The sequence below is a fragment of the Rhinolophus sinicus genome, linkage group LG06 (genome assembly GCF_036562045.2).
Source record: "Rhinolophus sinicus isolate RSC01 linkage group LG06, ASM3656204v1, whole genome shotgun sequence".
Taxonomy (NCBI): domain Eukaryota; kingdom Metazoa; phylum Chordata; class Mammalia; order Chiroptera; family Rhinolophidae; genus Rhinolophus; species Rhinolophus sinicus.
Window position 1 is genome coordinate 12,227,018 of NC_133756.1, and position 14,083 is coordinate 12,241,100.

Sequence of the window (14,083 nt, forward strand, 5' to 3'; positions counted from 1 at the left end):
TAATCTTCTACTCTAATGGAATTGGTAGTAGATTGCTACCAATTTTGTTGACAAGAGGTTTATTAGCTTTTAAGATAATTGGGTTTGCAGAGACTGGAGAGTTTCAATTTTGCACGGTACTGCTTTCAAACCAATCAAATTTATGTGACTGGCACAGCAAGACACTAAAGAGTAAACCCTAAATCATTTGTCACGATGCCTTCACCAACAATATTGCTTTGTACATTGTTGGTTGAAGAGCTAAGATCTTTCTGTAGAAAGTGTGACTCAATTTAAGAAAGTAAAACATTTGTGGTAGAGCTTGGGAGATATAATTATTAAAAAAATTTTAAAGAGCGTAACGCTAGCTTTTCTTAAGCAGAAGGCAAGAACTGGCTTCCACCAGTGAGAAATTGAATAATAATAATAACAACAATAACAACATAGTTGTTATTATTGTTTTTAACTTACCTGTTCTCTGAACCTTAATTTAGGGAAATCCTTTGTTAGCTTTATAGCTGTATTTGGCAGCTAGAAGTTTGTTTGTTTGTTTATTTATTTATTTATTTTGCATGGCTTTATGGCTCATTGGAAGGGCGCAGGAGAAAGCTTCAAAATTTGAATACAAAAGCACTTGGTAGAAGACAGAAATAGTTTCTCCTTTTTTCTTTATCCTTGTGTTGCTAAGATGGCTCCACCAAGGATCCCTCCTTAACTGAGAAATGTTATTCTCTGAGGGAGTGGAGCTCGCAGTTTTCTCTGTGGACTGAGTAACCACGTTAATGTGTTGTCGATTTTCTTCTCATTTTGTAGGACGAAAAGGAACAGCTTATCCAGTCCAAGAGTTCCGTTGCCAGTCTTGTTGGGAGGTCAAAAACCATTGTTCAGCTAAAGCCACGCAGTCCCGACCACGTGCTAAAGAGCACCATTTCAGTGAAGGCCGTCTGTGACTATCGGCAGATCGAGGTGAGGGGACGGAAAGGGTCCCTCTGGCTCCAGAGGGAAGGAGGGGAGCAGGGAAGCCTCCAGTTAGGGCTATGATCATAAGGAAAGGTCAAATGATAGAGTTTTTAAAAATTAGAAGTTAAACATGCTCAAATCTCTTATCACTTAAAAAAAATGTCTTCCACTCTACATTCTTGATCCACTCCCTGGCTCCGGGACTGGCGTCATCATCTGCCCAGTTGCTTAAGTGGTGACAGAAATGGTACTTAGCACCTGGGAGAAACCCTGGACTCCTCCCCTCTTACCCCACAGCTAGTAGGGCTCCCAAGGTAATACTAACTTGTACATAAATATCCCTTAGAGGTACTCCTTTCTGTCCCTGCTGCTGCCGCCGCCTTTGGCTAGACCATAAGTTTCTTTCATTTGGATCATTGCATCAGCTTCCCCATTCAATGCATTCTTTATCCTACCACCACAGTCTTTTACAAAAAAAAGTCACTCCCCTGCTTAAGTCCTACAGCAATTCACCATTTCTATTTATAAAGTCTAAATTCCTTAATGTGGCTTCAAGGTCAGAATAATTTTTCTTTACTTCTCTAACCAATACGTATGTCCCTTTCATGCATTCCCTGGTAAATTCATTTGTCACACAGTATTGCAACTATGTGCCCCACCAGAATATGTGGAGTATAGACCATGTTTGTCAGCTTACCATTTTACTATTTTTATCTCTAGTGGCCTAGCATACTTCCAGATACATAGTAGGCTTGATAAATATTTGATACACAAAAGAGTGAATAAACTTTTTCTGCACTTTCTGTCTCAATATTTCTGTCTATAAAATAGGGGTAATACTGTTGCTTACTTCCAAGAGAAAGAACTAATGATTCCAAATACTTAAACATTTTCAGGGATTTGGGTGGGAGGACAGGAAGGGAGGAGGAGGAAGTATCACAAAAGCAGAGTTGTCCTTTTAATTTTTACCCTAATGGTTGTAGATGCAGAGATTGCTCTTGGAGGTCTTATAGTGTCCCTCTACCCTTCGTTTACTGAGTTACTTGACGTGTAACAGGCATTTAATAAACACTTGCTTCCTTGATTTGTTTTATGTCTGCAACCTTTCCTGTGTTGTGTATTTTTATGCATTATCTGTTTGTCAGCATCAGGAACTCTCACTAAGTGATGGCAGATTTCCAAACGATTTTTTCTTAAGGATTTCATAGCCTTGGGATCAGATACCAAGTAATAATGGGTTGTCGATTTATCCATTAGCAATAACTTGTACATTTGTCTCTTCAGATCACTATTTGCAAGAATGACGAATGTGTGTTGGAAGATAATTCACAGAGGACCAAGTGGAAAGTGATCAGCCCCACAGGGAATGAGGCCATGGTGCCATCAGTCTGCTTCCTCATCCCTCCACCCAATAAGGACGCCATTGAGATGGCCAACAGGTAACTGCTCAGCAGCCACTCTGTACTGCCACCTCTGCTGTTGGCCCGGGTGCACTGATGGAGGGATGAATCTGTATTTGTCATCTCCTTGAACAGAGCGATCAAGTTTCGGTTGGGAAAGACCTCCTATTAGGATACCAAGTCTGGCACTGCCAGCTACACAGTAGATTTTCTGTAAATGCTTATATTCAACTGAGATATACCGGTACTGTGATGATTCTTTTTAGAAGAATTCTTGGTTATAAAACCATTTACTCTTAGAAGATTGGTTTTTGTAGAGATAGCAATTTTCTTTAATTTATATTTTATTAAAGTAATATATATATATATATATATATATATATATATATATATATATATATATATTTAAAAAGTTGAATTATACCGCAAAGCTTAGAATAAAAACTAACAATCATCTTTCCCACCCAAGAGTTCTGCTTCCCAGAGTCATCTGTTTACAACTCTTTGAGCAGATATTTCTGGTTTTAACTCCAAATTTCTAAATAATGTGATTTTTTTTTTCTATTTTCTGATTTTTTTCAACTTTGGAAATTATCTATTGATGTCCTACTCTAGGAAATTAACATTTAGCTTTCTACACACACATCTGCACACACTTCTCCTTTTCCCATCTTCCAAATGTAGTTATGTCACAATTTTTGTTTAAATTGATGCTTTTTGTGTTATTACATTAAATTATTTATAGTACTATTGGGGATTGTTGTGAGACTTACCCATTTTGCCTTTCCTCTCTAAACTCATCCTCTGCCAATCTCCTTGCTTCTGCTCAGCTCCAGTCACTGTCTTCTTCCTGTTTTTCAAACACCATATTCTTTCCTCAGTCCTTTGTGTTTCCTCTGCTTATTTCAGATATTTACATGATTCACTCCCTCACTTCATTCGGTTCATATTACTGCCCACTTGCAAATCCCCCCACTCACTGCCTGTCAGTCTCAATCTCCTTTACTCCTCTCTATTTTTCTTCAGAACACTTAACACTGCTTAACAGATTATATATTTGTTTTTTTACCTTTCCCCTCCATTAGAAGTTCCAAAAGAATAGAGGTTTATGTCTGTTTTGTATAGCTCTGTAGCCTTAGCACCTAGAACCATTCCTCCGCATAATAGGTGCTCAGTAAATGGTTGTTGAAGGAAAGAGTGAATGAATGAGTAGGTGATTGAATATATATATGAGTAAATTATTTAATTTGCTTTCTTGTATAACTTTTTGTTTCCTTGGAGTTGATCATTGTTTTGTTTTTAAGTTTGCTCAGTTGTCTATTTGCATATTATGAATTTATTCGACTGGGTATAACATAACATAACATAACATAACATAACATAACATAACATAACATAACATAACATAACATAATAAATACCAGGTCTTATATAGCATAATATAAGACCGGCTCTTATATTAATTTTTGCTCCAAAAGACGCTTTAGAGCTGATGGTCCGGCTAGGTCTTATTTTCAGGGAAACACGGTAATAGTGTAGCAAATCCAAATTGTTTGAGGATCTCAATTTAGTTCTGAAGATTCCTGTGTTGTTAGCATTTGACTTGTTGCCTTTCTCTGCTGAGCATATAAGCTCAGTTCTGCTACGGATATCACATTTTTTCCTTAGAGGGTCTCTAATGTGAAGCTCAAGTCTTTTTATAAAAGCCATAACCAGGTTCTGTGTTGTTCCTAGAGTGGAGCAGTCTTATCAGAAGGTGATGGCCCTTTGGCATCAGCTACACATTAACACCAAAAGCCTTATCTCCTGGAACTATCTGAGGAAGGACCTTGACCTTGTAAAGACCTGGAATCTAGAAAAGGTAATTGTGAAAGGTTACCCCAGGCTCATATCCTACTGGCAAGTTGTTTTCAAAAGGAACTTGTTTGCATACTGAGACACCAAACCACCCAATTAGAATAAAGTGGAGTGACAGATACTGTTTCAGGATTAGGGCCCTGAAGATGTTAGGAACCAGAAACAGCAGCTTGAATAGTTAAGGAAATTCCAGATGAAATAAATAATATATTTGGTCTTTTTGGCAGAGAGAGAAGGTTGTAGGCTTTTTCTCCCTACAGGATAAGCATCTCTTTTACATAAGTTTATATAGTAGGGGAATATTGGTGAATTAACCATTATTAAGGATCATATTCAAGGGGGCATAGAAGGTGCTAGTGGTGTCGTTTCTTAATCTAAATGTTAATTTCATAGACAAGATCAATTTGTGAAAAATAAACATGTTTACAATTATGGCTTATATACTATTTTGTGTCTATGTTAAATGTCAATAAAAAAGAGGGAGGGTGGGAGGATTGTGTTACCATTGTACTGAAGTTTCTTCTGTCTTCTCCTCTGTAGCTCCGATCGTCCACACCAGGGGAGTGCCAGCAGATCATGAAGAACCTCCAGGCCCACTACGCAGACTTTCTGCAGGATAGCCGCGACTCGGTGCTCTTCTCGGTGGCTGACGGTCTGCGTCTGGAAGAGGAGGTGGAGGCTTGTAAAACCCACTTCCAGCACATGATGAAATCCATGGAAAATGGTATGTGCCTTTGGAAAAGGGAGAAAACTGGTGGAATGAGAGCCCCAAAGGGTGCTGCTAGACCTTTCATATAAACTCGAAAGTACTGTCACCACTAAAACTAAAAACTTGAGATAGAGAAAAACTTGTAGAGATGCCTTGTCAAAATCAGATCATGGAACGAGAGGCCGTATTTCAGTCTTTATTGCTTTTTGACCTATCACATTTTCTCGTGGAAATAACATGTTTGGATCCTTACAGATCATTATATAATGCAGGGAATTTAGTATCAAGCATAAGGTTCCCCCATAAGGCCTTGCTTTCCTTGGTGGAATATCAGGTCTGTTGGAACCAGTGGTGCCCTCTGAGGGTGAAGCTGTTGTTCCCAGGTTTTCTGATCTCTGGTGTGGTGCTTGATGGTCTTCTGTGCTTGTGCATTCACAGAGGACAAAGAGGAAACTGTGGCCAAGATGTACATTTCAGAGCTGAAGAACATCCGGCTGCGCCTGGAGGAGTGTGAACAGAGGCTAGTCAAACGAATTCAGACCCCAGCCAGCTCCTGGACTAACAAGGATGCCTGGCAGGACAATGCGTTAAGGATCGCAGAGCAAGAGGTGAGCCCTGGAAGCAAGGTGCTGGTTGCCAAGTAAATGCTTTTAGAATGAATCAGATGACAAGAGACTATGGCTCCTAAGAAATAAGGCAATAGACCCATGGCAGTCCTAGTACAGAGTTCTTCCATGCAGCCTGTAAGTGCCTTTTACCTGTGCAGAAGCTTGATTTCAGCTCCCAGTGTATTGCCGGATGTTGATTAGTTTTCTACACAGTTGAGAAAGCAAATAGACTGGTAAGCTGTTCTAAGCGCTGCATTTAGGCTATGTAGTTGAAGACTGCTTAGTAGAGATGCTGCTCTCTGCTCTATCCCTTACACGTATGTGTTACTAATGACATGGTTACCATCAGTCAGGTGACACGACACAAAAATATTAAGGAAAGAGTCAGAGTCTACTCTGGGTCCTAACGCACTTTCTCTATGACTTTGGGAAAGTTAGCTCTCCTCTTTAGTTTCCTTTTTTATATAATATGTAATTCACCGAGTTGTTTTGAAAATTAAGTAATACAGCTTTCTGGAAAAGTAAAAGGCTGTAAAATGTAGGGTAGTATTCTTGAAGTAAAGGCAGCAAATATTAATTGCTTTATTAAGTGCTTAGAGGCATGCAAAGAAAAGTAAGCCAAAGTTCTTGCTTTTCGCTTAAAAGTGTAGTTAAAAAAAAAGGATAAAAGGTTGAAGTCACAATTAGAGACTTCAGTATGAGATGTTATAAAATAGTACCTAGTGTATTTCCAGATTTCCAAGCAAACCTTGCTGTAGGAATTTAGAATGTTGCTAGAACATTTCTCCTTGGGATGGTATGAGAGAGTTCTGTGAAGAATTTTAGATTTGGTGCTTGCTTCGGCAGCCGATATACTGAAAATTGGAACAATTCAGAGATTAGCATGTCTCCTGTGCTGGATGAAATGCAAATTTCTGAAGCAGTCCATAATCAATAAAGAATGTTAGATTTGATCTGGGAGCTTAAAGGGAATAGAAAGGAATGACTAATGAGGAGTGACTTTCCTTACGTTTCTCAATTATTCCTAAGCTTGAAGAGAAGGATGAGAGGACAATGTAATAATCATTGGCCAAGAGGGATTTAATATGCGTGTATGAGGCACATCATATGAACCTGTAATTCTCAGGTTGTATGTAGTCATCCAAATTCTATTGTCCCTACAAAATAGAACATTCTAAGAAATAAAGTTTAATATTCAACTCTTCTTGAGGACCTTCCTTTTTTTTTTTAACTTTTTTTTTGGAAATAGTTTTAGATATACAGAAAAGTTTTTATTCACATATATCCTTCACCCAGATTTCCCAAATGTTAACATTTTTCTGCATCTGCTGTATCATTTTCTTCCACATAGATGCATATATAATAATAGTCTTTTTCTTTTCCTCCAGAGTAACTTCTAGGCATGGTGCTCCTTTATCTCTCAGTACTTCAGTTATTTCCACAAACAAGGATAGTCTCTTACATCACCACAGGACAATGCTTAAAATCAGGAAATGAACACTGATATAAGACCTTATTAAAATTTTATCAGTTGACCTAATAATGTCTTTTGGGGTAGCACCCCCACCCTTATCTCTCCCCATCCCCCTTGTAAAAAAAGAGGAGGGGGGAGTTTTTCTGTACAGGGCTCATTCAGTCCATTATCACACGCTGCCTTTAGTTGCTCTATCTCTTTCAGTTCCTTCAACCTGAAACAGTTTCTCATTTTTTTCATCATCTTTCGTGAGCTTAACATTTTTGAAGAGTGCAGGCCGTTTATTTTGCACAATTTCCCTCTATTTGTGTTTATCTGAGGCTTCTTTGTGGTTAGATATAGGTTACATGTTTTTGGCAGGAATACCACAGAAGTGATATTGTGTCCTTGGTGTATTATATCAGGAGGCATGTGATGTTGATTTGTCCCGTTACTGGTGATAAATTTTATCACTTGTTGTTGTTTTCCCCATTGTAATTACTAAGTATCTTGTGGGGAGACACTTTGCGACTATAAAAATAAATATCCTGTTTTCATCAAACTTTCACCAACTACTAGTTTTAGCCTCTATTGTTGACTCTTGGCTGAATAATTATTAGTTTGACTGTTGCCAAAAGGTGACATTCTAATTTTGTCATTCCTTTTACATTTAAAAATTTCTATCAAAAAGAAAGTTTGCCTCCCTCCCTCTCTCCTTTCTTCCTTCTTTATTTCAGTATAAACTTATTTTATTTTAGTCAGTGGTTTTAATTTGCTACTATCTTTATTTCAGTGTTCAAAAGTTTCCAAATCTAGCCATCGGGATTCCCTTCGAGCTGGCTCCTATGTCATTTTCACATGTCATCATTATTTGAGTGCTTTATTTCACAAAACAAGATTTTCCTGCCCCAACCCTGGAATCAGCCATTGGAGACAAGGAGTCCTGCTTCCTTTAGGTGGAGAATGTTATTTGGAAACCAAGATCTGGGTGCTCTAGGGCTGCTCAGCACACAGAGCTAGAAGAATACATACTTACAAACACACCCCTTGCTATACACACACACAACCCTACTTATATACATGCATATATATGTGTGTGTATGTGTATCTACATTTATACATATGTGTAAGTACATACGTATAAATATATCACAAAGGTAGATCAATATATTTACCTGTGTCTCACACACTCACACACACACACAAACACACCTACTGATGCATATGTATCGATCTCTATCCTGTTTCAGACCAGTACCACAGGGTTTATCCTAACCATTCCTCTTTCCCTCCCTCAAGACTGAAAAGCCTCCTTTACATATCTACAACAACAAATTTACACATTGTTCAATTCCAACATGTACAGTTAGTAGTTTCAGAACTGCTGATACTACTACAAAAAATAAACCTGTGAACTGGGGTTCAACTTTTATTTATAGTTGTTTTTGTCATTTGCCTGAAGGCATGTCGATAGTGCAGATACTTTGTTCAGAAATTACTTGTGTGTGTTCTTCCCCCTTCTCCCCCTTAAGTGCTGTTTCATAGTTTATTCAGTTCTTTTATATATGGCATTTAGGCTGTTTCCAATATTTTGCTATTACAAACAAGGACTTCTTTCTAACTTCTTTGTTCACTGTCTCCATCTTTGTTGTGTGTCTTGTTCCTGACAGCGTACCCAGGAGGATTTGCAGCAGCTAAGGTCAGACTTGGACGTGGTTTCCATGAAATGCAACAGTTTTCTCCATCAGACCCCATCTGGTTCGAGTGTCCCAACTCTGCGCTCAGAACTTAATCTGCTGGTGGAGAAAATGGATCATGTATACGGTCTCTCCACGATCTATCTGAATAAGTGAGTGAACTGAGGATTTTTCCATTGGGATGAGAAGGGGAAGTGCCTGGAGTGTTTCAGGAGCAATCCAGAGAGATTGCATATCTTGAGGCACATGTCCCCATGACAAGAGATCTCTGACAAAAAGAAAGAAGAAAGGACACTAAAGAATAAAAAGAAAAATTTTAAGCTAAACTAAATACTGGTCTTTGAAGGTCTTCTCTCTGCCCATCCATCCCCACCCATGACCTTGAGGGGTAACAGATCTTAGATTCTTCGTAGTGTTGAGTGGGTTTCTGGCCTCCTACCTTTTCTCCCATGAGCCCACCATATGTGTGCATGTCCCAGTGCAACCTAGAACCTCATTTTGAATTGGCTTAAATTGGTAGCACATATACCACGCTTTCTTGTTTTTACAAAACCCTCTCATCATCTAGTAATGGGGAAATTGATTTGGGCAGTTAAGTTTTGTAAACCTCTCTATAGTTCTCCGGGTCTGTTGCCCAACTCTTAAAATGTGTGCATGTGTCAATGAAGGTGATTTTATCCTCACAGGCTCAAGACAGTTGATGTTATAGTGCGTAGCATCCAGGATGCTGAACTCTTGGTCAAAGGTTATGAGATCAAGCTGAGTCAAGAAGAAGCAGTACCGGCAGATCTCTCAGCTCTGGAGTCCCATCGCTCTACACTACGGGTTGGTTGCTCCCAGTTTCTTAGGAGGTTGACTTAACATAGCCATTGCTTTGGGTTAGCAGAGAAATGCAATTTTAGATGGCACGAAACTGATTTAAGTTTGCATTTGAACTAGGCAGAATATCATATTTAATATATTTGGTATGGATTCAGAAAAGAAGAGACTGAGAAATGTGTCTAGCTGGAAAGGGGGGGGCTGATAAAGGACTGTGCCTTTCTATTTCTTTTCTCCCTGTTCTCCCAGCAAAATCATGGCTGCTGAATTGGATACAATCGGTGGTTTTGCTATAAGTTTGTCAATCATGTAGCTGTTGATTCATTTGATTCTCACAAGCAGTTTTGTGAGGTGGATAAGGAAGGGATTTTTATCTCCATTTACAGATGAGAAACCAAGATTCATATAGGCTAAACAACCTATCTTGGTTTCATAGCTTACCCTAAGCAGTGGAGCCAGGTTTCACACACAAGTCCTTTGCACGTTTCTCTGTACTATACTGCCTGCCCTGGCTGCCCAGTGTGCATGAGGAATGTGGGGCATTTCTGGCACAAATATAGGATCTTGCTTCTGAATCAACAAATACAATGTGGAGCCAGCTGTAGACAATGTCTTTTGTCTACCTTAGTCTAAGTTCTTTTTACTTGTTAGCATGGAATATATTTAACCTGCTGCTGTACTTGTGTATTTATAGCACTGGCTCAGTGACGTGAGGGACAAGAATTCAGTGTTTTCAGTCCTGGATGAGGACATTGCCAAGGCCAAGGTGGTAGCAGAGCAGCTGAGTCGTCTGACCCCAGAGCGAAACCTGGATTTGGAACGTTACCAGGAAAAAGGCTCCCAGCTGCAGGAGCGTTGGCACCGCGTCGTTGCCCAGCTTGAGACCCGGTGAGTGGTGGCCCCATCCCTTTTCTCCTGTTAGGGTTCAAGGACTAGGTTTTAAACTAAATAGAGTTATATCTGTGTATTCTTGTTTGAAGGCAGAGGTAGAAATTAAATGAACGTATGAGTTCTGGTGAAGATAAGTGACAGGCAGTTGGGACGTCCAACCCTGAAACAGACCTGAGGCTTGCTTTTGGGTCTGTAGTGATGACCCTGTTAAGCAGTGCCTCTGCTGTGTCCCAGCTCTTAACCTAATTAAGCCATGGTGACAATGGCGTCTTAGACTATAGATTGGGAAGGTGACCTTGTGATCTTTTCTCAAGAACAAAAACCTGAGTTCTAGTTCTTCTTTCACTAGCTTTGAATCTAAATGTGACACATTTTGATAGTGGCCTTCGCAGACTCTCTTGCTTCCTTTTTATTTGCTAATTCAGTGGTTTTATCTTCTTATGACTGATTTGAATAGGAAAGACAGAAACTAGGCTGAGTAGGCAATATATAGGGAGAAGAGTTATAGCAACTTATGTAAGTTTGGATTGGTTCTCTATAATTGAGTTACTATGTCAAGGCCCATTAGACTAACAGAAGTGGTGTAAGAAACTGTTACTGAAATTAACAGTAAATAACTACTATTTTTCACCCACCCCATCCCACCGTCCTCCCCAAGAAATTACAGTGATTCATAAATCATACCTGGGGTACTCTGATGGGTACTGACAGGTACAGCCAGTACTACCTTGTTGGCAATCCTGGTAATCCTTGGCAACCTAGGTAAGAAATGTGACAAGGATTATCATGGGATGCCAGCCCCCAGGCAGTTTCCAAGGCGAGCAGGGCACAACTGGTTTCTAGTCGTCTTTTACCCCATAGGGCACTGGGTATATGTAAAGCTCTCACTCAGCATTTCATTGCTGTTCCACCAAAATAAAGATGTATCCTCTGTGGTCAGGCTCAATGGGAGGCATAGACCAAGGAGGAAATTGCCTTGTATACTTTATTGTATTTATACTGAGCTATCTGATAGCAGTTTTTCTCTGCTCTTCCAGCCAATCTGAGCTAGAAAGTATCCAGGAAGTGCTGGGAGATTACCGCGCCTGCCATGGAACTCTCATCAGATGGATTGAGGAAACCACTGCCCAGCAGGAAATGATGAAGCCAGGCCAGGCTGAAGACAGCAGAGTGCTGTCGGAGCAGCTCAGCCAGCAGACGGTGGGTGTGGCAGCAACACGAGGGAAGGTGCAGGTGGTGGGGAAGGTTAGCTCATCATAAAAGCAGATGATGTGCTAGCAGTTAAGCTTCCTCCAACTGGCAACTCATTCCCAGCCCTCTTTTCTGAAGAGGGTTCAGGCAGCATTGTCTCCAGGTACTGATTTTGTATGTAGACCAGAGGACCTGTAAGGTCCCTTCCGATTCTGAAATCACTAGATGGACAGGTTAAAATTATCTTGCTTTGTTTCCTGATATTACATTTTATTTTACTAGGATTAGAATATAGGGGAATGAAAACCCAGGGAAATCTATGAGTGGAAGAAAATGATCTCATTCAAAGCAGTTTTTATTGGTTGGTGTTTTGGGTTTTATTTGTTTTTGTGAGCATTATGGTTAAGAGTATGAAGTCTTGAGTAAGATTGCCTGGATTCACTTGCTATGAGACCTTGAGCGAATTACTGAATTTCTCAGTATTTTACTTCCTCATCAATGAAACCATTTCTTATTTGTCCAGCCAATCTCATAAGGTTATTGTTGTTAGGAGTAAATGAAGTGACACATGTAAAATACTTCGAATAGTGGTTTTCAAAGTGTGCACCCCAGAGCAGCAGCAGTAGGTTCATCTTGGACCCAAACCGAAACCTACTGAATCAGAAGCTCTGGTGGGTGGGGCCCAGCAATCTGTGTCTCATGCAGTCTTCCAGGTGATTCTGTTGCAGCTAAGGTTTAAACACTACTACCTAGCACCTAATCAGTGCTCAGCTATTTCAGTGATGGGAATAACAATGATAATTTTGTGATGTTTTGGTTCCTAGGATTTGTTTGCAGAAATTGAGAGAAATCAGACAAAACTGGACCAGTGTCAAAAATTTTCCCAGCAATACTCCACTATTGTAAAGGTAACTACCATGTCCCAAAAGGAACATAAGTGACCTCCAGCTTAGGAAGATCTGCACTGTCACTGTAGGTTTGTTTTTGGATAAATAAGCAGAGCTCTTCTGCTCGAGGCTGGCCCCATCCTTCAGTTAGTGCAGATGTGTACTTCTCGTGGTCCCCCCCCTTGAGGATGCTCAAAGAGGTACCAGACATCAACTGTGATTCGAGGAGTCTCCATTTGGATGACCCACAGACCTCTTAAACTTACCGTGTCAAAAACAGAATATTTGGGTTTTCTTCTCACATATGCTTCTCACTGTCTTGCTTATCCCAGGATATAGTACCACCATTTTCCTATTTGCTGAGGCAAAAAATCCATGAGTCATTCTAATGCTTCTCTTTTCCTTAAACTTTATGTTCAGTCTGTGAACAAGTTGGCTCCATCTTCCAGTATGCCTTGGACCTGACTGCCTCTCAGTACCCACCCTGAGTACCCACCATTTTCCTGGTTCACATCTACGTGAGGGATCTTCCTCAGACTGCTCCAGCACTTCTGAGCTGATCTCTTGCTTCTGCTCACAGGTCATATTCCCACACAGTAGCCAGGTGCACAATTTTAGAACATATTGCGTGTCACGGAATCTCAAACACCAGGGATTATAAACCACACCATTATTTTATGCACTACCAAAAAGAAACTCTGCCAATTACGAAAACGCCATTGATTGTAAGACATATTTCAATTTTAAAGATACTGAAATGTAGGGGAAAATGTGTACCTTACACTAGATGAAACATACTTGATTAGATCATGTCACTTTTCTGCTCAGAACTATCCAATGGCTTCGTATTGTACTCCACAATAAAATTCTAAATCCATGTATGGTTTTTGAGGCCATGCATAAGGCCCCCCTCCCGATTTCTCTGATAATATCTTTACATAAAAGTGACCTGAGATTATTACATACTTATTATGTGCCTTCTCATTGGAATGAATGTATGTTCCAGGGGAAGAGGAAGGTTTTTTTCTGACTTGTTCCCTACTATGTGTGTAGTACTCAGAACAATGACAGGCACATAGTAGATGCTCAACAAATAGTTTTCAAATAAATGCATTTCTTTAGTTAATATCAGAAGACTTGGTGTCACAAAGAATTAAGTTCAAATCCTAGCTTCACCGTTTTCCAGGCTTCTGATTTTGAGAAAATACTTAAACTTTCTGAGTTTCTGTTGCTATATCTATAAAATGGGAACCATAACTACCTCACTGAGCGATTATAAAGGTTAAATGGAATAACGTATACATAGAACAATGCCGCAAACTTAAAATACGTTCAGTAAATGGTGGCACGTGCTTTTATTATTATTACTACTGTTTTTTTCATAGGCTGCTTAAGGAACTCGTTTCATGTTTTGCTCTTGCCTAGAGTTTTCTAAGTAGACAACAGAAAGTAGGACATTCGAGGCAAAAGGAACTACATAATCAAAGCACAGAGGAATGACCTCATACAATGATTATATGAGGAAATTGCAAATATTGTGGTATAGCTAGAAGGTGTATGAATGGTACATAAGAAGCAGAGACGAAAATGAGGGGAGGCTGGGTCCAACCTTTGAAAGGCCTTGTTCAGTTC

The 14,083-nt window shown here is 39.7% G+C and overlaps 1 protein-coding gene across 32 annotated transcripts in view; it reads left to right on the forward strand.

The window, feature by feature from the left end:
* Nucleotides 1-14,083, forward strand: part of MACF1 (microtubule actin crosslinking factor 1) — a 311,434-nt gene that overhangs the window by 170,120 nt on the left and 127,231 nt on the right. For all 32 annotated transcript variants that reach the window (XM_074334445.1, XM_074334456.1, XM_074334436.1 and 29 more), the window contains 10 exons: nt 793-945; nt 2,224-2,378; nt 4,074-4,200; nt 4,737-4,920; nt 5,344-5,513; nt 8,637-8,815; nt 9,350-9,488; nt 10,177-10,370; nt 11,411-11,573; nt 12,389-12,472. In XM_074334445.1, the coding sequence (XP_074190546.1) occupies nt 793-945; nt 2,224-2,378; nt 4,074-4,200; nt 4,737-4,920; nt 5,344-5,513; nt 8,637-8,815; nt 9,350-9,488; nt 10,177-10,370; nt 11,411-11,573; nt 12,389-12,472 (1,548 nt within the window). The remainder of the gene's footprint in view (nt 1-792; nt 946-2,223; nt 2,379-4,073; nt 4,201-4,736; nt 4,921-5,343; nt 5,514-8,636; nt 8,816-9,349; nt 9,489-10,176; nt 10,371-11,410; nt 11,574-12,388; nt 12,473-14,083) is intronic.